Source organism: Rhamphochromis sp. 'chilingali', assembly GCF_963969265.1.
Source record: "Rhamphochromis sp. 'chilingali' genome assembly, chromosome: 19".
Taxonomy (NCBI): Eukaryota; Metazoa; Chordata; class Actinopteri; order Cichliformes; family Cichlidae; genus Rhamphochromis; species Rhamphochromis sp. 'chilingali'.
In genome coordinates this window covers 20,894,438-20,921,909 of record NC_137946.1, presented here as the reverse complement: position 1 = coordinate 20,921,909, position 27,472 = coordinate 20,894,438, and the positions used below count along the sequence as shown (strand labels likewise).

At 39.9% G+C, this 27,472-nt stretch overlaps 1 protein-coding gene across 5 annotated transcripts; it reads left to right on the top strand.

Annotated features, from left to right (window-relative positions):
* Positions 1-5,810: 5,810 nt before the first annotated feature.
* Positions 5,811-27,214, top strand: adad2 (adenosine deaminase domain containing 2). Of its 5 annotated transcripts, XM_080867069.1 has the most exons (14): positions 5,811-5,930; positions 6,714-6,876; positions 7,588-7,732; positions 10,353-10,491; positions 12,254-12,382; positions 15,201-15,351; positions 15,598-15,768; positions 16,045-16,259; positions 16,897-17,131; positions 23,519-23,651; positions 23,770-24,239; positions 24,344-24,394; positions 26,425-26,578; positions 27,088-27,214. In XM_080867069.1, exons 2-11 carry the CDS (start codon positions 6,728-6,730, stop codon positions 23,878-23,880), a joined length of 1,578 nt encoding a protein of 525 aa, XP_080723195.1. In that variant the 5' UTR covers positions 5,811-5,930; positions 6,714-6,727; the 3' UTR covers positions 23,881-24,239; positions 24,344-24,394; positions 26,425-26,578; positions 27,088-27,214. The 5 variants fall into 5 exon arrangements, with proteins under 5 accessions (XP_080723195.1, XP_080723196.1, XP_080723194.1 ...); XM_080867070.1 differs by lacking the exon at positions 24,344-24,394; XM_080867068.1 differs by having other exon boundaries at positions 23,770-24,394.
* Positions 27,215-27,472: the final 258 nt, after the last annotated feature.

Here is a 27,472-nt window from a genome sequence, read left to right as displayed (position 1 = left end):
ATATAACACTTAGGCCTGTCAGGAAATGTCTGAATGAGTCTTTGATTGTGGCATTTTTTAAAATGCCCATTCTTTGCTTGATAATCTCTGCCTTTCAGAAAGAGCTCACCTTTCTTTTCTGCTTTGTTCCCCTCCTTGAACCAGCTATGCTATTATATATAATATGTTTGTAATTTGCAAAGACAGTGAAGTGGCTAATACACGATCAGATGCTCTGGTTAACAAATAAGTGGCTCAATCACAAGGAAAGGAAAGGAGAGGAGAGGAGGATTGGGAAAAAAAGGGAAAAAAGTGAGGGGGAGGCAGGGGGAGGTCAACAGAAGGAGAGGCAGATGCTCGTGCCTCAGATGCCTGTGCGCGAATAATTATCCTGATGAGATTCACCAAGAGCGGCACGAAATGCAGAGGAAGAGGAGGCGGATTTGGGGAATACCTCACGACGCAGAAAAGAGAGACAAAGGGTGATTAAGTTTTATATAAATGTACTGTAGTACAGCGTGTACATGTGGGTTCGGCATGCCGCTACCCACCGCTTCTCCTTCATCTGTTCTCCCTCCTCGTCATACACCGGGTTAGAAAGTGGAGCCTCCCTCTCATCCTTGAAAGATGCATGAAGCAGCAGCTATAGAGACACAGGGAGAGACTAGAGGAGATAAAGAGAGAAGGTGCACTAAGCAGAAATAGTCTTCAGCTCCATATAAGAGCACATAGGTAGGTATGAACTCCCAGCGTGTGTCTGTTGAACGAAGGCAGGAAGGACAAAGGAAATAAGGGCAGGTTCAGGTTTTTTTCCTTTGCTCTGGTTTCTTTTCCCTCATCCTTGATTGAGTTTGCATGCATCGCTGACCTCTTGCTCCTTTTATAATCACTTTGTTCAGCCTAGCATCAGTAGACACGTCTTTCTTTCTTTTTTTGTGCCGGGCAGCAAAAACCATCACGTCTCTTTCTTCACGTTTTAGTGAAAGACGGTAATCTCTATCTCTCTACAACCGAGCACATTTGTAAGGATCAAAAGACAAAACCAGCTTTGTGTCGAGGATGCGCACAACCAGGTCTTCACAGACACAGACGGAGGCTCTACTTACACCTTTCATGTGGAAGTTTTTTTTTATCACAGATGATATCTTTTTTTATCTATTAAAATAGAAGGCTTTTTTTATGCTTCTGTAAACATATCATTTCTGTAAAATCCAACTAGACTGTCAGTACTAGATGATTTATGACAGACACAGACAATGTCTATTGATATTTGAGCTTTTAGATTCTTTTATAATCCAAGTAAAACACGACTGAGTTTTTGCAATGTGAAGCCATGCTTTAGCAAGAGCTAAAGAGTGTGCTAGCATCTCTATGAGGCATTGATGCAAGAGTGGTGTGAGCTGACAATAGCATGCTCACATGGACACTGCAACAATGCTGATGTTAAGATGTTTCATATTTAGCGTGATCACCATCGCAGTTAAGCTCTCAAGGAGGAAAACAAGAACTGATTAGCAACCTGCTTAAATCACAGCACAGCTAATGCAAATGGAAACGTCCACTTCAGCAGTGTTGCTCTCCATCTTCCTCTAGTACCTCCTAAAAGACTAATATCCTGTTCAATTGTTCTTTTTTCAATAAGTGTTGGTCCACATATAGGTGGATCAACACTTGTCCAGTGAAGCACAACACGTGCTGCTTCTGCTAGAAGGAATAAGAAGGTAGAATAGTAATAAGGGCATCATTATAATCGTATGCTGAGAATATTTAGGGAAAGCTGTGCTGGATCCCAAACCCCAGCGCTCTTTCCTTCTCCCTCTGTTCCCTCTCTCCTCTGACTGATGCTGCTGATTTGTAGGTCATGTGTGAGTATCAGAAATAAACCGAGAGAGTGGGTAAGAAAAGGACTTTTACCCTCTAGTGGTGAGCCTGGGGAAAGGCCTGTCAGAATCATTTATGGGGGGGAAAAAAGATGAATGTCCAATTATCCCTGTTCAGTTGTGCATGGAGACCGTGACCCAGTTGGAAATCAGTTTTACAAATTTCCTTTTTTTTTGATTCACAGGCAGCTTTCATCCAGTTAAATGTGAATGAGGCGATGATGCTGCACGAATGTGCAATAAAGTTATAGAAATGCTGTAGAAATGTTGGCAAGCTGAAATAATGTAGGGGGCGGGGAGGGGGAAGAAGGCTATAAAACCAACTTTCACCAGGCACTAAATGTAAGGTTTAATTTTAAATGCACTTTCAGTGTTGTGTAAGCTACATATGCCCAAACACACACACAGTCGTTCATACGCTGCTTGCTTTATTAGACACGACATCATAAATCAGAGGCAGTTTTTTGGGATCACTTTCTTACTCAAGGACATTTCAACGTGCAGCCTGGAGGAACCAGAGGTGGAACTACTGACCTTTTACGTGACCTTCTTGTGTAGTTGTCTGTGTTGTAAATTATTAAAAGTTTGTTGGGGGTTTTTTCAGTTTTTTAAAGTGCAATTGTCTCACTTACTGCTGGTATGTTTCTTCCGTTGCCACGGTATGTGCAAGTACATTATGTGTGGAGAAACGGTCACAGACCACAAAGGTCATCCGTTGAATTGAAACACACACAGTACCATTCTGTAAATTAGGTAAATGAGGGACGGTGTCTTTTACACAATCCTTGGCATTATGGTTGGGAGGAACAGAAAAGGGCAACAATTCTAAAATTCATCATAAATGAGAATCTTAACATTTCACTTTAAAAAAAACTAAATCTAATAGACGGTGATTCTGCGGGGAGTCGGGAAGGCTTTAATTTCAGGGTCCTTTGACTCTCAAAGTGACGTTTTTCAACAGATAGCTGAATTTGAGGAGACACAATGTGTCTGCATTCATCACAAAACAGTCCTGTTATATTTTACTCAAATCTATATCTTATCTATAACCACATATTGTACATATGCTGCACTTCAAGTAAGTGGCCACTTCATTAGGTACACCTTTTGTATGGTAGATTGGACTCTTTTTTTTTTCTTTTTTTTTTTACCTCCAGATCTCAGTTAATTATTCATGGCAAAGATTCAACATGGTGCTGGAAACATTCCTCAGAGGTTTTAATCCATATTGACATGATAGCGTCACACGGATTTGTCAGCTGCACATTCATGATGTGAATCTCCTGTCCCACCACTTCCCAAAGGTACTCTGATGAATTGAGATCCTGTGACTGTGGGGGCCCGCTAAGTACAGTGAACCCACTGTCATATTCAAGACCAGTGTGAGATTATTTGAGCTCTGTGACATGGCAGTGTATCCTGTTGCAACAATTACTGAAAAATACCAATAACCACGCCTTGGGCAAAGTCTCTTAAATCACACTTCTTCCTCATTTTGATGTACACTTTGAATTTTAGCAGGTTGACACTTCCATGTGATTGCCTGATTTGATATTTACAAGTCTACCTAATACGGTGGATGTAGACTGTATGTTTAAAGTTTAACCTGGAGAAAGACATCCTGCAGTACAAGAAAGTTAAAGGTGAATTTGTCTTAAAGGATTTTTGCAGTTTGTTAGTTTTTTCCAAGTCGTCTGTAGACATGCCAATTTTTAATGTTTGATAACTGTCAAGTGAAAATCTGACAAAATGTTACACAAAAAGTGAGACAGCCGACTGAAAGACACTGCCTAACCTAACCATGGTGCCAGCAGGCTTGAAAAGTCTAAGGATGAGCAGAAACAGAATGTAACTGAATTCCATAACTGAAATAATCCAGGTATTTCTACCATTCATAAAAAGAACATAGCAGCTAAATATTTATCCTACTGTATTTGCACATAGAGCACATACTGCTGTATAGTATAATATGCAGTAGCCAAAGATGATGAGAGAAAAAGCGGCTGGTGTAAATTCAGGTTTGCATTGAGAGCATTATCATAAATTAATACATGATAGTGTTATCTGTGACAGTCGGGCATCAGCAACAATGCTCATCAACAGTGCATAGAGGGGGTTTTTTTATTTGTTTTTTTGACACACATAGGCACACATACGCAAGCGGGCCAACACAATCACACTTTCACAAACACGTGCACATAATAACATATGTTTAGAAAATTGCAACAGGCTCAGTGTTTCACAGTTTTGCTTGTCTATATTCCAACACAAAAACTGTGACAATGTATTTGGGAAACAGTGTCCCTAAGCAGAAAAAAAAAAGACTGTATCAAGCTCTGTGGTTTCCTCCGTCTCTTTATTTTAATTAAAAAAAAATAAACAGGGAAATCTCTCAGCCCTGTGAGCGAATGTGTGGGTGTGAAAAAATAAGGAGACGAGAGTAAGAAAGACATTGAAGGGGAGAGTAAGGGGAATAGAAAGAGACAAAGACGGGGAGTCAGGGAGGGAATAGGTGGTATTTAAAATGAAGATGACACCCGGGATAGTTTCCATTGTGCCTCAGCATGCTCTCTTGAGATGGGAGTGACTTAACATTTCACAGTCTCCTGTGAAACACAGGCACAGTGAGACATAAGCACACACACATCCTCATAGGAGAGTCTTGTTTGGCTCAGAACACATACGAAGGCTTTCTCTTGAGGTGACAAGAAGGGAAATAGAGTTCAGTCTGCAGTTTCACAATGATGGGCGGGGGGGACACATTACTCCACTGCAAATCACACGTTCTAATTTTAACTGTGGCGTGCTCATTTCATCATTGGAGGTTCGGTGTGTGTTGTGCGTGCACTCTTATCAATGAATGGGCGTGCAATGTATGTGTGTGAACAGTGCTACAGATTTATTTATTCATAGAAATCACCAACCCATCGCTGTACCTGTTTTGCTTATTTACTGTCAATACATAAAACATGAATGATCCAGCCTGGCAGAGTCGCCCTTTCATTTCCTCTCATTTCCCGAATTCAATGGAAATTTCACCGAAATTGATTAAATCCACATGGATATCAGTGTAAGTAGAGATCTGAATCTGGGATATTTACACATGTGTGTAAGAGGCATGAGTGGTCAATCCTAATATGTATATTTTGAGATCACTCCTCAGATGCATCCTTATTCAGTGTCTCTCAAAACATCATTTTATTCCCATCCGCTGATTGACAGCCGATCATCCATCCATCTGTCAATCCATCTTCTTCTGCTCATGCAGTTTAGGGTCTGTCATAGCCCTGACAGCTGATTATGTTTCATGCATGTCTGTCATGCTGAGTTGACACCATTAACATGTTTGCATCAACATGGGGGTGTGCAAAAAAAAAGAAAAGAAAAGAAGAAGAAGCATATATTCAGCAGTATGTCAGCACCTCTCTGTTTTGTGTACTTGTGGTCTTTGGATGTTTTTTTTAAATGACTTAGGGTCACCTCTGGGTTGTCAAAACAGGGGTTGGTTCTTATAAGGCAGAACTGGCAAGCACCAGTTACACATGCAGGTGGAAAAGTGGCATCAGGTCCAAATCTTGGGAAAGTTACACCTTGTATTCTCACTCTGATGATGCGGTTTCACTGGAATGATCTGTTAAGAGTCCTTTCCCCAAACCTTATTCAAAACAATTCATGAAGTGATGATGTGAATATTTCCAAATTGTAACTGAATATAATTGCAGTCTATACAAGATCGAATTTCCCAGAGGAACCCACCCGAGGGATTAATAAAGTTATATCTTATCTTATCTTATCTTATCTTATCTTATCTTATCTTATCTTATCTTATCTAAGAGTCAGGCAGCATATGAGTGAAACATGTCCACATACCTTTTGGAAAGTTTCTCATTATAGCTATATTTATTAATAATTTTATATAATTTTAATTGCATTGGCAGGTGTTGACTTGAAGTAGCTGCTTCGGTCACTTGCGCGCAGATTTTCACACCTGTTATCGTCTCTGGGTTGCAACGGCTTCCCACGTCAGATCTAGCTAGTCTTTTAAAGCCTGAACAAGCGTTAAGTGTAAAGGTAAGCTTTTAGCAGTGTATTTGGAAGTTAAAGTGTTAACTAAATACTTAGTCGCTGGCAAACTCGCGGTGAAACAATTTCATGTTTTATTGTTTTCTGCCGGGACTGGTAGAGGTGCTCTAACGTGTGGTAGCAGAAAGATGCTAACGTTAGCTTTATCAGTGAAGCTAACGAAGCATTGGTGGCTAGTTTAGAGTTAGACGTTCTTTCCAGTTTGAAACGGGTAATCTTGTTCATATTTTTCCTACTGTCAATTAATTTCAGCTCGGTCGATACTTTTCGTTATACTAGCTAACTCGTCGTTTACTTTTGATAGCAGCTAACTAGTTAGCCTCTCAGCTAAACCGCAAAGCTGCAGAAAATGCACACTTAAATTTTGTGTTGGCGCTGTGGACTAAAGGAAAAGGGAAATGTTATCGCCTCTAGACATCACAATTTATCATCAGCTGTCAATAAGCTAGGGGTTGTTACTTTTGGTTTGCTGTTAATCGTGTAGTTAGTGTAGCTTTATTGGGATTATATATTTAAACAAAAATGTCATTTCATGAGTATGAGTATTAAAAGCTGTCAAGGCACAATGGGATGAACACACTCATTCCTACTTTTGTTAAATATGTATAAATGCAACAGTAGCAACTTCACGCCACCATAGGGCGAGAGGCGGGTACACCCCGGACAGTTCGCCAATCCGTTTTATGTATGTATGTATGTATGTATGTATGTATGTATGTATGTATTTATGTATTTATGTATTTATTTATTTATGTATTTATTTATTTGCAGGTTGTTCGAACACCATGACTAGTCGAGGAGCATTTAAATATTCGAGAAGAGGTGCTGCCAGTTTCTGGTCTTTGTCAGACCGTGAGCTGAGCCCACGCCCTCACTGTCCTCAGGTCCACAAGACAGACGATGCAGACATTTACACTGATGCTGCTGGGCTGAGGTAATGGGGAAAAAAAATATGACCGCCACCTTGTCACATGCTGTGTCCACCTGTTTGGACAAGGACTTAACTTTTGTATGTGTTCCTACTCACCTCCGTATAATTGGTGGAGAGACTTGAAATGTCCTTGAACACAAACCCTGCCTTTAAACGCGACAGATACACTTTCACGTTTCTCTCGCACATGCTGGGACAGAGGTAACTAATTTTCTGTTTCACTGCAGGGAAGTGCACTCTTGATGCGTGGGTCAATAAAACCAGGATGTAACTGTTTCTTTGTCAACAGCAATTTGGATTTTATTGTGTCTTACTGAGGCTTCACAGCAGGCAGGTGAACAGCTTGCTAATGAGTCCAGTGTCCGGTCCAAAATTGGGCACATTACACTCTGTTACTAATGAGTGCACCCATTGTTTCAAGACAGTGAGAAAGACAGTGGCTCTTGTGGTTGTGAAACTTCTCATGTACTTGATTTTAATCTGCTCTGAACTTTTACAGCCTCATTCATTTACTTATGCAGTTCTATTTTTTGTGTGCAGTCTTAGCAGGTTGTTAGCAGTTTTGTTTTTTGTTTTTTTAAGAGGAAATTGTAGGTGAGAATTATCTTAAAATAAAAGCAGCTGATAATTCTGTTAATTTTTAGCTGTTTGTGCTGACTGAATAAGGGATCAGCTGTTCATTTCCTAGTGGGTCTGTGTTTGTTGCCCTCCTAGGACAAACGAACATGCAGCTGGAGACTATGATACAGCACCAGAGGCTCTGCTTTCTGAAGGAGACCACAGACCCCAAATCGAAAAGGGCGCCGTCCCCACACTCAGCCATAATTATGATTCTGGTGACATAATGTTGGAAAATGAGGTAACTATATGAGTATACACAGATCAGGTGTAACACCTTGACCACCTACCTAATATAGTGTTGGCCCACTTTTGCTGACAAAAGAGGCCTGACCTGTTAATACATGGACTCTGCTAGACCCCTGAAGGTGTGCTGTGGTATCTAGCACCAAGATGTTAGCAAGCAGATCAGTCAAGTTTTGTAAGTTGTGCGGTGGAGCCTTATTTGTCCACAACATTTCACAGATGCCTGACTGGGTTGAGATCTGTGGAATTTGGAGGCCAAGCCAACACCTCAAATATGTTGTTGTGCTCAGCAAACCCTTTCTGAACCTTTTTTTGCTTTGTAGCACATTATCCTGCTGAAGGAGGCCGCAGCCATCAGGTAATACTGTTTCCATGAAAGGGCGTACATGGTCGCCAACAATGCGAGGTGGTATATGTCAAAATAACATCCACATGGATGGCAGGACACAAGGTTTTTCAACAGAACATTGTCCAAAGCATTACACTGCCTCTAAATGGTAAATGGCCTGCATTTGTATAGCGCTTTTCTAGTCCATAGGACCCCAAAGCGCTTTACACTACATTCAGTCATTCACCCATTCACACACACATTCACACACTGGCAATGGCAAGCTACATTGTAGCCACAGCTGCCCTGGGGCGCACTGACAGAGGCGAGGCTGCCGGACACAGGCGCCACCAGGCCCTCTGACCACCACCAGTAGGCAAACATGGGGTTAGTATCTTGCCCAAGGATATTTGACATGCAGCCAGGATGCAGCCTGGGATTGAACCACCGACCTTCTGATTAGTGGCTGACCTGCTCTGCCACCTGAGCTACAGCCACCTCTAAGACTACGTCCACACGTACACGGGTATTTTTGAAAACGGAGATTTTCCGTTTTCGTTTTAAAAAATAATCCCGTCCACACGTAAACGCAGAAATGAAGGAAAACGCTGCTAGGAACATGCCAAAGCAACAGGTGGCAATATATTCCTAACCGTGTAGAAATGTTGGCCAATCAGAAGTCTAGAAGCCTCGGTGGGAAAAAGTAAACAAAGATGGGGCATAGAAGCAGAACCGAGTCGTATGTGTGGAGGGACAGTAACTGTGTGTATATGTAAGCATTTAAACACTGCAGAGAGTAGAATTAACAGTATTGTAGAAATTCATTTCACCGAAACAATAACGTGGCGCACAGTGTGACGTCAAAAAAGGCGCACACCTTTGACGCTGCATTTTCTGCGTTTTCTCCGTTTTTCTCGTCCACACATAAATGCAAAAACGGAGTTTTCAAAAATATCCACCCTGGCCGGAGTTTTTAAAAATCTCTGTTTTCAGTGACCGAGAACGCCGTTTACGTGTGGACGAAAGGTGCAAACGCATAGAAAAATCTGCGTTTTCAAAAAATACCAGTGTACGTGTGGACGTAGCCTAAGATGGTTTGCCATCTTCTTGTATAGTACGTTCTGGTGCCAGGTGTTCCCTACGTAAGAATGCCTCACACAGCCGGCCATGATTGATATGAGGCCACCTTCTTTCATTGCTCTGTGGTTCAGTTTGGAAGCTCACCTGCCCACCACTAAAACTGTCCAACTGCAGCTCTTGTCTTGCTGAAAAGCTGCAGTTTTGGAGATTGTCTGACCTTGTTGTCAAGCCATCACTCGCTCAAATCCTTAAGCTTGCCAGTTTTTCCTGCTTCAAACACATCAACTTTGAGGACAAAATGCTCACTTGCTCGCTCACATATCCCACCCACTAATAGGTGCTATGATGGAGAGATAATTGATGTTATTCAGTTGAACTGTCAGTGGTCATAATGTTATGTCTGATCAGCGTATATAAGACCAAGGTTTTCTGAAAGTTCACTGCCGTTGCATTTAATGTATTATGCTATTAAGACTTTTTCATTAGAAATCTTATCTCAGACGATGAGATGCTGACAAGGTCTTATACATCTACTTATCATCTCTTATTCAGAAGGTGTACTTCACAGATTAATTAAGATATGTGAATTAATTGTGGCATTAAACCATACTTGAAAATCTGACATCAAAATGCAATCTCAATATCTGCGATAATTAACATTAAATTGCTTGACTGGCAAGCAGAACAGTGGTTCATACCATTATCCAGTTTAGTGAAGGGGCTCTAAACCACCTGCAGCCACCTTGTCACTTTAACTGTGAACAGCAGAAGTGCATTCAGTGCTTATCTCACACATAACACTGCCTTCCTTGTGTTTCCTTGATAACGGCTCAAGATCAGTTGGCTCAAGAATGATAAGAACACCAGAGTCCTGTTTGTTTTGGGGTTTTTTTGTTTTTTGTTTTTTTTACCCTCCTAAGACCCGAACTCTTCCACAGCAGGCATTTTTAATTTCTCTTTGATGTTTGGGCACATTGGGGCTCAATGAATGTAAAAACAAAGAATTACCAGATTTCTTTCTTTTTTTTTTCTTTTTTTTTTTTACCTTATTTTTGTTTTTAAGAAAAATAAGAGCCACAAATGAGGATATTAGTTTAAAATTTTGATAGAACAGTAGCAGTATAATGTCGTCGTAACCCAAAATGTAATGTCCACATATGTGGACGCCAGGTCCTAGGAGGTTAAAGAAGGGTTTTGTCTTTCTCAGGCTGAAGATTCGGATGATGAACCAGCTGTGCTCTCCCTTCATGGTATGTCACCTCCTGAAAGCATACTGTCAGATGAAGATCTTCTAACAGAGCAGGTCAAGGACATAAACCAACCTGATACAACCACAAAGACTGAAGGTACAGTAGCAATTTAATAAAAGTAAAACTTGAAAGCGCTCACATTTTCAGTGGCACTTCTGCAGTTGCTACCAGCTAGTATACACAGAAACACCCTGTTTGATAGTTTGTTCTCACAGCTGCGAATCTGCTCCCTCCAGTGTTAAAGGCACAATTAGATGTCAGTAGATATCAGATTATAGTCATGAATTATTTTTTTCTTACAGCTTCCAATTCAAATGCGTAATCCTAGTTATAGTGGCCATTGTAGTACAAAAAACTCTGGCAGCTGTGGTTAGTGCAGGAGGTTGTTAAACCTTTCTAAAGGAGTCTGATACGAGATGATGAGTAAGTGAAGCTCACTTCTTTCTGATGACAGTGATACTAAGGCAAGTTGTTGAGGATATCCTGAACTTCTTTATGCTCCTGTTAGCTGGCATTAGGTAAACTTTCTTTGAAGTGGATCTAACATTGTTGAACTCTGACAATAAGCGAAACAACTCTCACATGATGTGAGAATGTAATCAAACTGCCGTACATTAGGTGGTATAATGTTAACTCAAAACCAGCTGTTGTTGTTAGCTGTTAGCTGGCTCATTATCAGCTGTCCAGAGATGGGATGGTTGCATGTCTAATCTGCTGACAGATTTGGGAATAAAAAGCATGTTTATGCACACTTGTATGTGTTAGTTTTATTAAGACACTGGTCCCATTGTCTCTTTCCTTTGTGTTTTTGCTTTTTGGTGAAGGGGACCCTTGTCACATGATTAAAAGCATAGGAATGATCCTTCATGTCTTGAGTCTGAATGTGTAGAAATTAATTGCAATTGTGACTGGTCTCTAGTATAAAACATAACACGCAATTAGGTGGAATGGCGAAGTCCATGCATTTAAGATGGTATGTTAATATGGCAACTTCCACAAACCGGTCACTGCTCTTGTGTATTTTTAATGGATTAATTCTAAGGCTTTGACAATGCATCAATTTGTTTGCAGACGTAACTACACTCTAATCGGTGTATATTTATGAAGGTAACATTCTTATTTTATTAAAATGACCTCAAAAAAGACTGACTGTAACTTTAAAAAAAATTATTGTTGCCTGTGCCTGAGTCACTCTGTCCTGGTCATACAGTCATCGAATATCACTACTGATCACACACAAGTCAGTCATCAACCTCCCTTCAAGAAAATCTTTTCACACGTTCACCCTTTTAAGGTCTTTTTTTCCTGTTGAGATTGAAAGCTCCGTTTCAGGGTTTTCAGATCAGTGGTTTTCAAACCAGTGGTCTTGTTCACAAGACACTCCTATATTCAAACCTATGCAAAATGCCCTCTACTTATTTTTTTTTTTTTATTTCTTTTTGAACATATTTTAAGATGAAGGCGCCAAGTGTGACGCCTACATTTTTCTTTCTGTTTGTAAGAAGTTCTGCTTGCTTATACCTCACCTCCACTGCTTCATCAGACGCTTATCTTTGGACTGAAGTGTTGCACGTTTCTTTCAGAAGTGTACAATAGATTAGTTTAAATACATTTCTCTTCATTTTAGCACATGTGGTAAACTCCTTTGTCACTACCAGCATGAGGGGAAAAAAGCGAAGTTCTCACATATATTCAGCCAGTCAGCTGACAATGTTTATGATGTGTAGCAATATCATAAACATTTTCAAGGCAAAGTCCTTCTGCTTCCACAGTTTTAAGGACACTCAGATGAGTGATGTCCAAAATACGCTCTGTCCCTGATTATATAGCTGGATTCTGCTGTTTATCTTTCTTCCAGTTTGGCGCACTGAATGGCACAAGAATCACATGGCAGCTATAAGCAGTGAGAAGTTTGACAGCCTCCTGAAAATGTGTCCAGATTTCTATGCCTGCAAGAGCCACATGGCAGCATTTGTCTTGATAAGAGGTAAGCTTCTTGTACACGTGCAGTTTTCCATTAGATTTGTGCACTTCACTGCAGGATTTTATTGTTTTCATAGTAGGTTATAAGTGGCTCCTGGATATTTAGTAGATGTATCCCGTTTACTTTTAACCTTTTTTTTTTTTTTTTAAATCTGTATCTTAACAGTGCTAAAGAAGGAGACTAGTTTTACTCTTAACTGTCTATAAATGCCTAAAGTGAGCCTGTACCAGTGGCAGGTCATTATTGCAGTAGTATGTTAAATGTCCAGACATTAGCAGTCCACATCATGAAGATTTCAAAGCATGAAAAAAAGGTCGCACTCAATTATCATAAAGTGTGTATGATATCACATGTGAGCCAACTGGAAATTTCCATTAAATATGATGGGTCACTCATTAAAAGATAATATTGTGGAATTAAAGCAATATATGCAGACTCTTTCTTTTAATAATCATGGAAGCAGAAGATATGTGTATATAAAAACATAATTCTTTGGCACTTCTATGTGAAGTAAAATAACGGAAGTTATAATCTGAGCGAGTCAATTTAGAAGAACCATTTAGGAGATGAAACTCCTTTTAAGACACACAGTGTCTAAATTGCACAAGCTGAGAGCTAATTCGATATGACTACCGAATGCACGACTACACAACTGTGCGGCATTCCTGCACAGAAGGCCTCTTAGTTGTTTGAGAGTTGCCATTTAGACTGATGTAAAGTAATCTCCTATTAATGAGGTCAGCAGTACAAGCAGTCCCTATGAGTCTAAAGGTTCAGGCTTCACAGTGCTCTAAATGCTCAGTTCCTGACAGGATTTGTTGTTGTTGTTGTTGTTGTTTTTTTTTTTAACCTGGTATCATCAGTTTAAGCGCACAGCATCTCCACACATGTGCTATTCAAACCTTCAGTCGTTTGAAAGAGAAATGGCTAAAGATTCAGTCACACAGCCTTAAGGTGCCACTTTTATGGTCAGTGTTAGGATGCAGGTAGCTATTGGAGTATTCTCCTGAACAGTAGGTGTCACCACTGAGGAGATAATGCTACATCAGTGCTGATAAAGGAAGTAAAGTTAAAACAGGAAGCAAAGACATTAAAAACAATGTTGTTGTTTTTCTCACTAAGGTTGTGTCCAAATTCATGGGCCGCGGTTTACGTAGGCGGGGTCCTCAGAAGGCTGGGTAGGCCGGAAGTAAACCGCTGTGAAATTGGACAGTCTAGCTTTCAGATTTGCGTCTCGGTGGAGTTTAATAAACTCAGCTGCTCCTTGCTATCTAAAATATAACAGGACACTGGTGTAAATTCTCGACTATCTCACACTTCTGTTTATTCAGCTCTGTGAAAACCAAGGAGGAACCCACCCGGGTGATTAATAAAATGTAATTTAATCTAATAACTTTAATCTCAGCCAAACTGATTTACTCACGAACAAATAAAACACTGAAAAAAGCCAAACAATAACATTTTTAGGTTATCTAAGCGACTCCTATATCACGTTTAACCTGAGTAGCAAAGGACCGCGGTGATCTGAAAATTATGTGCCGGCAGTTGTGCCGTTCTCGGCGGCTCTAGTGACCCTCGAGCTCCTGGCTAGCTATTGATCTGGTGGGTAACAGATGTCTCCGAAAACGTCGGAGCACTTTTGCAAATATATGATATCTTGATAAACCTAGCAGATATTTGAAGTTTACACAGCTACATTCTCGCCTGAAAATATGTTAAGTTTATTTTGTGATCGAGAAAGAGTAATAAGATTAATATTAAAACTTAGTAGCGGAAGCCATTGTTGAAAACTGGAATTGGCTGGGCCATGCTATGATTTCTGGGATATGGAGGGCCACAAAGGATACACCCGACCCAACCTTCAAATTCGGGGAAAAGGAGGACACATTTGTCAGCTGCATTCGGAGGAGTCTACGAATTTGGACAGCCTTCGGCGTGTCGCTGTGGCGTAATCGGCCTACAAATGCGGCTTCAGGAGGATGCAGCCCATGAATTTGGACACCCCCATGTCTCTAAAATGTTTCCAAACTGTTGCACCATCTCTCTGTATGTAATCTGTTATTATCTGACTGACTGAATCAACATCAAAACAGCACATCAGCACAAACAGATGTGATATAACTTTAGTCATGCCGTTCAACAGGTGGTGAACGGAGAGCATAAAAGTACCTTTAAGAGTCAGTCACACAAACTTGGACACAGGTTGAGGACACCCTACCAATTTCTCGTAGAGCAGTAAAGAAAGTGTGAAAAATGCTCATCTTCAAAGTAAAAGCTGCAACTTTTGGAATCGTGCTAGTTCCAGCGGTAAAGAACAGTTTTCACTTTAAAGGCAAAGGCTCTCCATATCTGGTTTATTATGATCGTCTCATTATTGTACCATTAGTAGTTGGTGTTAAGTGTTTGAAGAAAAGATGGCATTTTCCATTCAAACTAGAGGAATAAAAAAGAATAAAGAGAAACGGGAACTCAATAGTGTGAATGCCTTACAGCATTTACACAATTATGGGCAACTGCGGCAATCTGCTAACAATTTTTCAGTCACAGCTCTGGTTTTAGGAACAATTTCAACAAGTAAAAGCAGGTAACCACTTGCCAACAAGTCGGGGATTACAGATTCTTCCCTAGTGACTGAGGTCTTAAGAGGAACCAAAATTACTTGTTTCAGTGGATTTGCTGCTTCAAGGTCCAGAATAAAATAACTAAATAGTATTTTATAAGCATCATTCTGTGTCATCTTTACTTCCATCTCTCGCAGTCATTGTTAATTAAAGCTATCGCTAATGAAGCTTTGAGAAGAAAAACTATCTTTTCCCCACAGAAGTTCTGGATACAGCAGGTCGTCCATGTGAGCAATACAAGGTAGTGGCAGTGGGATCTGGCCGCTCAAGTTGTAGCGAATGGCTTTGCTACAATGGGGTGATGGTTCATGACAGCCATGCCATCATCATTGCCAGACGGGCTCTTTTAAGGTACTAACTTCTAAAATTAGTTCCTAAATACTTCATCCAAATCTCAAGAATGCAGGTGTTAAAGTGCTGGTTCTGATTTAGAACACCTGAACTTCAAATATCTATTCTTAATATTCAGAATGAAGATGTAAAAAGCAGGCTGCAACATCTCACTTGCTCTCTACCAGTTATAATGCTTCTGATTCACTGAAAGTGCTGCTGCAGCTTAAAGTGGGAATAATATTTATTTTTCTGGCTTGTGTTCAGGTTTCTGTATAAACAGCTTTTGCTGTTCTTTGATGCTGATCCAAAGGCCAAGGAGAGCTGTATTTTTGAGAGTAGTGCAGCCAGCCACCAGCTTCAGCTCAAACCCAAGATCAGTCTGCATCTCTACACCAATCAGTGTCCCGAAGGAGCTCCTACGAACTTCTACTTTAAGTACAGCAATCCGCTAATTATCCCATTCTTTTGATTCTTTCTTTATACATGTTTTTAAGTCATATTTTCCTGTGTACTTGTAAAAGGTCTCAATTCAAATCTGTGGATTTATCTTCCAAGAAATGTGACATTTTGTACATGTTGTAAAACACAGAATAATATTAACCTTTCTATGGGTTAATTTTAACTCTGTTTATAATGGACATTAAATTTTGTCCATTACTCATGAAGATTAAGTTCTAGTAAACTAAAATGTAACATAATGTCCTGTTTTAGGGTTTCTGCAAACGACACCTGGACCTCTATGGTTCTCCAGTATCATTTCAAAGGCCTACTGGTCCCTGTGGCCTACCTTGACCCGAGTCTCTGGGGCGCCAAAGTCTGCTGCATGTCTGGCAGTGACAAACTTTGCCGCTGGACTGTTACTGGGATTCAGGGTGCATTACTGAGCCACTTTATTCAGCCGCTTTACATCACAAGCATGGTACTAGGTAAGACGCTTAAAGCATTTATTCTTTATTAGAAGGGAAGTGCAGCTAGACCCATCATGAATACCTGGATGTTTTTCTACAAATATTTGGATCAGCACTAGAATGTAGTGGTTTCTTCCGTTGTTCATGCACAAGTTTCATGAAAATTGGTGTTTTTTCTACTATGAACACATAATTTATTCCCATTTTTAAAGGTTGGTTTCCAAAGAGCTGAAAATGGTCAGGTACAAGAGCTGAACTAAAAATGAGTGAAAAAGCAGCCAATGGCCAAAGTAAAACTTTGAAAGACCTTCAGAAAATCTGGAGAACTATTGCTTAAAACCATTACAAAAAAAGTAAAGCAAGTCTGCTTCAGTTTATTCTTTATTAGCATTATTCTGTATGAGCAAAATATAAAGAAATGAGGGGTGGGTCAACAGTTTTGCACAGTATCTATCTATGTACAGCAGAATCAGTCATCATATCCATGTATCAGCAAGATAGTGAGCCAACGCATTTCAAAATATTGGAAATACTGACAAGCTTTAATTCCAGTTCAACGTTGCAGATGTAATTGGCTAAAGGTGGCATCATAACAAACTAAATTTTGCATAAATTAATTTATTTCTGTTGCAAATGTTTCTAAAATCTTACTTAGGAGGCCAGAAGCTCATGAACCAGGAAGTGTCTGATATCACCAGCAAGCGACTGGGTGATGGATGGCAGATCTTTCTGCCGCAGTCCTACAAGAAACATGACATCGTCTTTGTCTGCGGGGACTACGTGGGGCCTGTTGTGCCCTCGCTGCATCATGAAAACCTCAGCATCAACTGGTGCCTCGGGGACCAGGATATTGAAGTTTTGGACAGCAGCAAGGGCTTGATTGTGGAGGGGTAAGACCCTTTTTTTCTTTTTCAAGAAATCAGTCTTTGTCATAAATTAGATGAAGTTTTTAGAAAATGTGGTGTTTCTACACCATAGATTTGGGACAAGTATGAAAATTTTCCTTGTGCTGTCATTTGTAGAGAAATGGTAGAGCTGTTGTCAGAGTTGTCTACTTTCATGGCCTCTGTGTTGCCTGGGGCTCCTGCCATCACTGGGCTTTGCTGCTGCCGACAACTGCTGATGTCCAGTAGTTAGTGTGACATAGACATGGCTTTCTCTGGAGGCTGTTTTGTCCTTGAGCAGAGATTACAGCCAAAAATAGATTTAAGATCCTTTTTTTTTTTTTTTTTTTTTCCCCACTGCAGTGTTGCTGCCTATTTCAGCTGTTGTCCTCTTGCTCGAACTGTTATTTTTAGGAAAACACCATGGTTTTAAGTGTCAACTATTTAGAAAGGAAAAAAAAGCAAAGAAAAATAGACTTCTGAAGAGAATTTAAAGGCAGGAATTCAGGACACGAGGTATGCAGAGGGCTGCTCTCTTTAGAGCTTGCCACAGCAGATCATATGCATCCATCTCATCCTATTCCCAACATCCTCCTCTGTCACACCAACTCTCTCTAGCTTTGTCTCCAAACCACTCGACCTGAGCTGTTCCTCTGATGAACTCAATTCTAATCATTTCCATTCTGGTCACAATGAAAAATCTTAAAATCCTCAAAATTTCCACCTCCACCTTGGTTTTCTGCTCTTTTTTTTTTTTTTTCAGCATCACTCTATCCAAACCATCCTTTCAGTTCTCATTACCATCTTGTAAACTTTCTCTTTGACTCTGCTATCCTTCAGTCACAAATCACCCCTACACTCATCACCACACTCTCACCCTGCCTGCACACTCTTCTGTTGTGCTCTTAGTCTAGTGCTTTGGATGGTTGACCCCAGATATTTAAGCTCATCTTCTCCTGTCTCCTGCTCACTCACAAGCGTATTCTGTCTTGCCTCTAGTGGCTTTCATTCATTTTCTCTTCAGGGCATACTTCCACCTCTCCAGGCTCTCTTCTACTCCCTCCCTACTCTCACTAGAGATCTCAATGTTGTCTATGAACATCATAGTCCACAGAGACTCCTGATGATGTAATCCCACCCCCACTTTGAACCCACCTGCCACTTCTACTGCACACCTCACATGTCCTGGACCACTCTTCATCAACATTTGAAAATCAGAAACTGGTATGAAACCATAACTGCTGCTCACCTCTATCCTTGATCTAGCTCCAACAGCTCTCTGTCTATCCCTGCTTTCTCTCATTTTCTTCATTCATCATCCTCAATGTATTCCATCCACCTTTTAAACACTCTTCATTCATTAGTACATTTCTATCTCAATCCTCGGAAGTGTCCTTCACCACTTCATCTGTACGTTTGTCATCTGGCAATTCTTCCCTATCACCCAGAGCCTGTCTCAACTCTTCCCTGGACTCTGACTAACATTCTTCCTCCTTTAACTTTCACCTCTGCATTTGCTTTTTCCTCTTGTTTTCCAGAGTCATCCTACTGGCTTCCATTTCATTCTATCCTAGCTACATTCTCCCCTGACAACTCCCTGCAGTCTCTTTCAGATTGAACCTCATGTGTAAGATTCAGTCCTGTGTGTACCTTCATCCAGTCTTATGCATTACCCCAGATTCCTCCCTTTCTTGAAGCCCTTTTCATCCTTTTTACAAAACCCACCACCATCTGACCTTCTGCATTTCTCTCCTTAACATCATATCTACCCAACACCACCTCAACACCTCTGTTCCCTTCTCCTTCATGTCCATTGAAATCTGCTCCAATCATCACCCTCTCTCTACCACTTCATACAAATTACTCCAGAATTCCTTTCTCTTCTGACATCCAGCCTGTGCTGCAGACACACCTAATAGTCAACATGCCTGCTTTTGATTTCCAGATTCAAACTCCTGTCTGATCCTGTCTGATACTCTTCACCTCCACAACACTCTCCACATGCTTTCTTTTAATAGTACTCAGACTCCACTTCTCTTTCCATCTTCAGTGCTTACAGATTTACTCAACCACCTGTCATAAAAACAAGAAAACATGAATCCTATTTAATCAAACAGTACATTTGAAAGTTCATGGATAACAATAATACTATTTTTTGCATAAGTTTTATCATTTTGATTAAAGAGCTTATCCTTGTGGATTAAACACTGCAGAAACATTTTTATTTTTACCAGTACTGTTAGTTTAGGGCAGGTGTGGTGTAAACCTTATATTGGGTGGTGGTCTAATAAATTGGTTAAGCACTGTACACCACGGTAGAACAATATCTGGCCTTGCTTCACTTCCACCTGTTCTCCTGCACACACAATATATCTTCCTTGGTTCTCTCTTGTTTTCTGTCAACATTAGCACAATTTCCATGGTCACCTTGGCTAACAGTATCATAGACAGTGTTTTCAACCTCTTCTCTGGCGAATCAACTACAGAAATCTCTTGATGAGCGGAATGTTTGAGTTGACAAAGATTTTACGCTGGATGCTCTGTGCACATGCGCAATTGCGCACTGCTGGCACGGTCTCTGTGCACAGAAAATCTGCGTTGCGCACAGAAAAAAACCTAACCTGAATTGAAATTAAAACTTAAACAATTCTGTTTTGCAGTGTTAGTCAGTGAGTGACTGGCTGCTCCCGTATGGGATTAGAACGATGCCACCTTATCCCATAGTCCAGCCAATAATGCGATTCACATTCGTATATACGCAGCTAATCAACGTGGTTGACAGGCTATGACAGCGTCCTTATGTGCCGACACCGGTGTTTTAGCTAGCAAAGCGGCGTGGCTGATGTAGAGTGAAGCCACGTTAATGACAACGTGTACAACCATTGGAGATGTGAGCAGGACAGACGGAACAATTGATGGAAAAACTGTGGACTTTATATCAGTTTTTTAATAGTGTTGATAGGCCACGTAAAACCAGAGTTATGATAAAAAATATCTGCAATGTTTGGTTTTCTTCCTGAATACTATCGTTGTTTATATTTACTGCGGGAAGAAACGGTAAAAACGGCGTTGCTCTCCACCTGTGAGCAAAACCAAAAACCCCACCTTTTCCTCTTGGTGGAAAAATGTACCATGTCGACCAATCAAAAAATGATATGGCAACATGGCATTTAGTTGTTTAGGAAGGGGTAAGTTTTAGGAGTGACAGCGGTGTTTTGAGATGTGAGAGATTTGTGACGTTTAGCGCAAATTTTGTGTAGTTAGTGTGTAGTGTAGTTTTGTTGTGTGTGTCAGAACAATGAGGCGACTACCGAATGTTACAGGTGTTACAGCAGTGATACATCTCCTGTTGTCAGGCCTGCAGGTATCAGGCTGTTGTTCTCCTTTATCTCATAGTGGACAGAAATTATTTTATGGAGTGGCACAAATAATGTGTGTGGCATCAAATTTGATGCAGAACAGCTGATTGTTCTGTAAATAGTTTGAAATTTTTATTTTTAAAAAACGCCTTGGCTGCATTTTTAGGTAAACAGCTGCAAAAACGTTGTTGTTTGCATAACTCAGTTACTTTTTTGAAGAAGTAACTAGGGCTGGGCCATATCATATTGTTCACGGTAATACCGGTATAATGTTGGGCAACGACAAGAAAATGAAATATCGTGATAGAATATGGGTAAAACATGCATGCGCAGTGGCTTTGTTTTCATACGCACATGGCGAAAAAGGCGACGGAGAATGAGAAGGGTGAAAGCGGATCATTGAATGAAACAGATGAACCAGAATTGGTTTGTAAAAATGCTGCAACTTCAGTGTGGAACTGGTTTAGCTTTCGTCCGTCAGATACACAACAAAGCACTATTTTTGGTAGAGCATTGCTAGCGGGCCGTCGTTATTACCGTGTTTTTTGGAAAATACAGCACACTTAAAATCAATCCTTTGATTTTTCTGAAAATCGACAGTGCCCCTTATAATCACGTCTCGTGGAGTGATACATACTGTGCTTCAACATAATTATACTGTATTGTGTGTGTATAACCTCTTTTTAAGTTTTGTGGATATTATACATGGTTATACTGAGGATATGTCGGCCAATTTCCACTGGAAATGCGTTTTGGTTAAACTGTCAGCGAGGAATTTACATTCGCACTGTTAAGTTTTTATACAACTTTAATGCAGATTTTAAAAAAAAAACAGCTGCTTGTTTAAGTGGAAAATACATAGATTTTTCTTTTTAACTAATAAAGTTGTGGATTGTAAAGTATTTTGTCTAGTGTCAATTATATCGTCAGTTATATCGTTATCGCAAATTTTCAAATCTATATCGTGATAAATATTTTTGGTCATATCGCCCTGCTCTAGAAGTAACTATATAATTAATTGCCCAATATTGGACATTATATACTGTATTTTGGAGACAGAGAGTTACAGGACTCTCTCCCAGACCACAGACTCATACAAATCAGAGCTTTCATATTAAAAAAGAGAGAAAGTTGTGTTTTCAAAATTGGGGTCCAAGTTATTTTTACTTCCAATAGTGTTAACATACACAGGCCATGAACAACATTTTTTTTTTTTTAATTTTCATTGTAAGTGGGCTAAAGCAGTTAATTAAAAGTAGTCTAACATGAATGTAAATGCTGTAATTTGATTATTTTAATAAACCATGTAACTTGGATGCTGGCGTGACCACAGTGCACACGTCTGCTGTTGCTCACAGTGGTCCGCTCAGGGCGTTTGTGTGTTCGCTCAGACACATGAAAAATTAGAGGGAACATTGCTCAACCCTTCCCATTTATCTGGACTTGGGGCTGCCACTTGGAGTACACTGGCTTGTGGACCTCCTGTAACTGAGCTCAGTGCACCTACTCATAAAACTTCCAAATATTAGTGTGAAAGGAAAGTTTTCTTGAATCACATGACATTTTTTTTAAATTGGCGATTTAGAAGTCTTACTTTCTATTAACTATGATTTTCAGTACCGAGGCACTTGGTGAGGTTTTTAGGAAATAGTTATCTTGGAAGGATTCAATAGTCTTTCCCTTCTAAGTATGCACTGGACATGTAATGTCTCTGAGTAATAGAGAAATAAAGCTAGGTTTTGAAGAATATCAGGGGTTATAGACTTTGTCAGGATGGAAGAGACCTTAAATTATTTGAAAATGAGTCTCTCTGAACAGGCTCTGCTAATGTCAGCTTCTGTGAGTGCAGTCACACTCAATTCCTCCTCAACATTTTGTCTGTTTAGGCTGCTGGGTTCCTCCCCTGTGTCTCACTCCAGAGTATCCCCTAAGAAATGTGTTAGTGGTAGTGGTAAGTGCTGCCTGCAGCAAACCCTTCCTCTCTTTCTCTCAGCCAGACCACAGCCACACTTTACCTCGGCAGTGTGATAAAATTGTCTCGCCAGACATGTTTAGCACAAATAAGCTCTGAAGCAGAGTGTGTCCCCACCAGAGTAGCATTGCATCTGCCATAAAGGTCAAAAACAGTGCTGCAATGAGAGGACATGTTTTTCCATTTATAGTTTTTGGAGGGTATCATACCCTAAATGCCTCACTGCTGCTGGCTAATTGGCTGCAATCACTGTACATTGTCTAATATGGTTAAATAAGAAGGTGTGAGTATTTAATCGGGCTCCCAATTCAAACTGATAACCGTAACAGCTTTTGGATACATTGTTGTATCATGTCAATATGAGCAGTGCCTGTACATGAAGTTGGACTGCAAACGAAGGAAGAATGTGGACATTAAATGATACAGAATTGAAAAGTTGAATCTTGTCAGGTGGAAAATGCATTTCAATTAACAAAGGACAACTTTTGTGCTGCAAAATATGTTTTTTATTGATTGCATTGTGGCAGAATGACACCATCAGCATTAAAATCCAGTGGCTGCAAATAATTTCTAGGAAAATGAAGGTTTGATTGCGCAGCAAAAACAGGAAGAGGAATGGCAATTTTCATTTCCTTCTTAGCTGCTGGTCACATAATCTCCACAGCTGAAAAGTGTTTTTTAAAGCTTTAAATAATTTGTAGCTCACCTGGTAGAGCGTGCTTTACATGTACCAGAGGAAGAGAGCTTACCATAGTGGCCTGCATTCGTTTCTGCCCCAGGTCCTTTTCAATCATTTCCCCTTTTTCTCTTCACCTTCCTGTCTTTTTGTTCTTTTCTAATAAAATCTTCAACGGCAGTTTTAAGAAGAAATGTGTGTGTGTGTGTGTGGGTGTGGGGGGGTATCAAATGCACCTAAAAATTGCTTGCATTAAAAATAGTATATCTTTTGTTGTATAATGAAAACTTAAAGAGGACAAATGCACCATAAAGCAAATTTAAGTAATGTGTGGGAAACCTTAACTGTTGGAAAAATGTTAATGGTGGATTTTAATGTTTCTCCAGCTCTCCTTCTGTGAGCGTGCCTGGCTACTCAAGCAGACTTTGCAAGAGAGCCCTCTACAGTTATTTCCTCAAAGTTGCACAGCTGGGTGGGCACACCTATCTGCTGGAGCTTCCCACGTACCACAGTGTCAAGGTTTGTGAATCCTCACTGTGAACTGTGCAAAGCTTTCCATTTGATGAGTAATAGAAGGTTGGCTTTTTAGTTCACTTATGTGATGTCTGATGATGTAAATGGTTTTATTCTTTTATAGGTCGAAGCCAGTGTCTACCAGACGGTCAAAGAGCTGGTGAGACAGCAGTTCCTGGAAAACCACGCAGGACTGTGGAATTCCAAAAAGCTGGTGGATTGCTTTAGCGCTTGAACTCGCAGCTGGAAACCCGTCATGCCGATGTTTACCCAAGTTCCTTGAGAGATTTGATTTGCTGTTCTTCTCTGCACTTTGCTAATTACCTTCAACAGTAATTGTAGTTTTGTTTTATCTACGACATTAGAGTTTTCAGTTTGTGTAGGTGTTTGAGAAAAATAAACAAGGCCCTGCTGTTGTGCACCAGACTGAAGGAGTCAGTTTGAATGAGTTGTGGGTGGAAACACATCGCTCAAAGGCTAACAGTGCACAAAATGGGGAACATTTTCTCTGTCGTGTCAAGTAGAACTGAGCAACATTATTGCCAGAAGCTTGAAAATGAACAATTCCTTTTATGGAGCTCGTGTTATGAAAAGGTAACTGTGTGCGTTTTTTATTTAATATTACTGCCATTCACTATTTTCAACATTTGACCTTTTTTAAATGTGAATTATTTCATTTATTTTTTGTGCATTTGTAGCCAAACTAAGTCCAGTCAGAGTAAAATCAGCACCTGAAGAACCAAAATAAGGTCTGTAATGAGGTCCATGTGTTCTCTTGTGTTTAATAGTAACTTAAGATGAAGTAAAATGGAGAAAAATAAATGTTTTCTTTAGTTTTAAATGTTAGATATTAACACATGTTCTCTGTATGCTTTCTATTGCACAACGTTGTGTTGTTTTGCACGCGTATTAATTAATCAGGAACTTGTACAGCTCGAAAACTACAACTTCAGAATTTACCTGTCAATTCAATCAACACCTCTCTTGTATTCTTGAAGTGAAAGGTGAAGCGTGACAGAACTGTCACCAGCTTTTTTGCAGATGCAAAGGTGAGACAGGCAATATAAAACAAAAATATCCTTAGTAAGCTCTCACGCATCGTGCTGGGAGATGGATAAGTTGTGACTCCACATTGCTACAAGCCCGTCTCAAAGAATGGCAGCTGCATGATTAAAGCATACAGAGACTGCGCTAGTTTAAAAACACTTGTTTCCATGGGCTCTCTAAAATGAGCAGCAGAGACGTCCATAATTAGACTAATTATTCAGAAACATCATATGTTGATCAGAACAAAGGTGTCAGAATTTACACAAGCAAAATGGCACTCGCAGCCACGAAAAAATAAAGTGTGGTGATCTTTCCGTCTGTGAGCTGATTGAGGGATGGTTGTGGAGTTGTTTGGTTTGAGAACAGTTTCTGGCAAAAGAAATTAGGATAAAGATGAACACAGTGAGACTTCTGTCATCTTAAATTTAATACTTTTTTTTTTTTTCTTACACAAACTGTGTGGTACCACGGTTCATTGTCACCATGGCTCTACTCACCAGTTGCTTGGCAACCAACTCCTCCTTGGAACTGATGCAACTGCTCGTGTCTCCATAATTATAGGCTCTTTTACAATATTTAGCAAAAACAAAAACAATAGAATTGCATGAAAAACAATATCTAATGAAGCTGCAGCGATGCTTGCAGTTTAATTTGGTCTGACATCGCATGGATTGCATCTGTGGTTATCCTGAATTAAAGTACACTATGCTTAGACTGTGTGTAGTTGTGGTATATAACAGCTGCTTAAAACTTTGGGATCACTTTCCAGTTGACCTGATTCTGAAATAAAAGCATATTTGTTTTATGTTTTTTAATCTAAAATAACATTTAAGCAGAGAAGAATTCTGAATGACATTTATTTATTCTAAATTATTGAGGATTTTAATGGAATAACTAAATACACTTTGTTTCTGTGGTCCAGTGACATTCTGGGTTACCTACATGTATATCATTTAAAACGATCATTAGAAAAATAATTTGCTCAGCAGAAATTGGTTATGCTGGTTAAAACATTGATTTATCTGGCTTGTTATGTGTGTACAGTATCAGCCTTTGGGTTGGGTTATAGTCTCAAATAAACAAACTTTTTTCTGAAGCATATCTCCGTTACGGTTCTAATAATTTAGTCAATGTGGGAAAGTGCCGAATAACTAAAGATTTTGTACGACGCTGTGCTCGCCTTTATTCTCAGAACAACACAAAGGAGGGAAAAAAAGAGGCACCAGTACTCAACTGATCAAGAGCAGAAGAGCATCACAGTCCTTAGACTGAGTAACAGATCATCAGCAGGCAGCCTCATTAAATGTTACCCGCAAGTACCGTATCGTGCTGGTTAAGAAAGGGACTGTGGAAACTTGACTGTGGGTCTTGGTTGTTTTTTTTTTTCTTTTTGTTGTTTTTTTATGCTTATCCTCATGGAATAACTTTCATTTTGTAAAATATGTCCACTCTGGAAAGTTTCAGAATTTAAAAAAACACAACATGTCATTCACACAGTTTGATGCTGCAGACACACAAATCGCTACAATAATTAAACACGATAAAACTGCATTAGGTTGAAGCAGTGCTGTATTAGTGGTAGTTGCTAAACATTGAATCAGTTGACATTATTGATTTATTTAATAATAAATATTTGCAAAATTTCTGATCAGTTTCATGTTACATGGCTAAAAACACTAAGACAAATCTTTAGTGGTAGTCAATGTGTTGCGCTCTTCTTTATTCTTGCTAGTGAAGCACGTGATTCCTCCAGCCAGGTGTTGGGCTCACCCCTCTGCAGGAAGGCGGACCTCCCGGACCCAAAGGGCTTCTCTGAGGTTGAGGAAGCGCCAACGAATTCATAAAAAGGCCTACAAGATAATTAAACATCTGTGAGCAATTCAGAGGTGTGAAAAACCTGTGTGTGTGAGAAGAATGTATACCTGGGAGTTTAAACTGAAATTGAGCTGTCAGATGGTTGACGGAAACCTTTTTAAGAAATAACAGACATGTCCTTTTACTTCTGTCTAAACCAGCTTAATTACAAAGCCTGGTAATTACTTAACGTCAGTGCAGTCTCATTAATGTAAGCAGTGACCTTCAGTGTGAATTTTGGCAGCTGAATGCAACGGTGATCGGTGATCATCGTTTTACTTTAAGGAGCCTGAATCTAAACAGGATGAACTGTAACTTTTAATTGTAAGCTTAAATGTCTTATAACAGATTAGAACCAAGGAAGTTTAATGTCAACAGAGGAAAGTCCACCGAAGAATGAACGTCTCGCTGAAATGTCATCATGTACTTAATTTATCTTGCTCATGATAAGTGTACTGAAATGTCTTGACCGAATCATAGTTATGAGTTTAGTCAGGACGTGTGGTGCCTAGTTTTCTCACCCAGATCTGGTCTCTTGCAGGATGAATCTCGCTGGCTGTAGTTGGAGGAAGCTGACGTGCTATCTGTGGAGGAGGACTTAGTTGAGCCGACTGATGGTCTTATTGCTCCCGGAGGATTTGTTTTGGGCTTTGCCTGAGCTCCAATCGAAGCAGAGTTGCTCCATTCTGGACAACAGTGGCAGACAAGTAATATAAGTGAAGCCCAAAGTAGAGTTTGCTGCTTTGCTTTCATTGCAAGTTACCCCATAAGTTGAACTTTTAACAGCACCAAACAAAACAAACAGATTTGTTAGATTGAGTGTGATCGAGTCTTTGCATAGTATCAGTATCATGTACTAATTTCAGTACTACTTTATGAGCCTCAACAAAAAGGTTGCCATAAAAGTAACTGAACTGAATTGATGA

Coding starts and splice junctions, on each gene's coding strand:
- adad2 (XM_080867070.1), top strand. CDS start 6,728: ATGACTAGTCGAGGAGCATTTAAATATTCGAGAAGAGGTGCTGCCAGT. Junction 10,492..12,253: donor TACAACCACAAAGACTGAAG/GTACAGTAGCAA, acceptor TCTTTCTTCCAG/TTTGGCGCACTGAATGGCAC. Junction 16,260..16,896: donor CATCACAAGCATGGTACTAG/GTAAGACGCTTA, acceptor AATCTTACTTAG/GAGGCCAGAAGCTCATGAAC.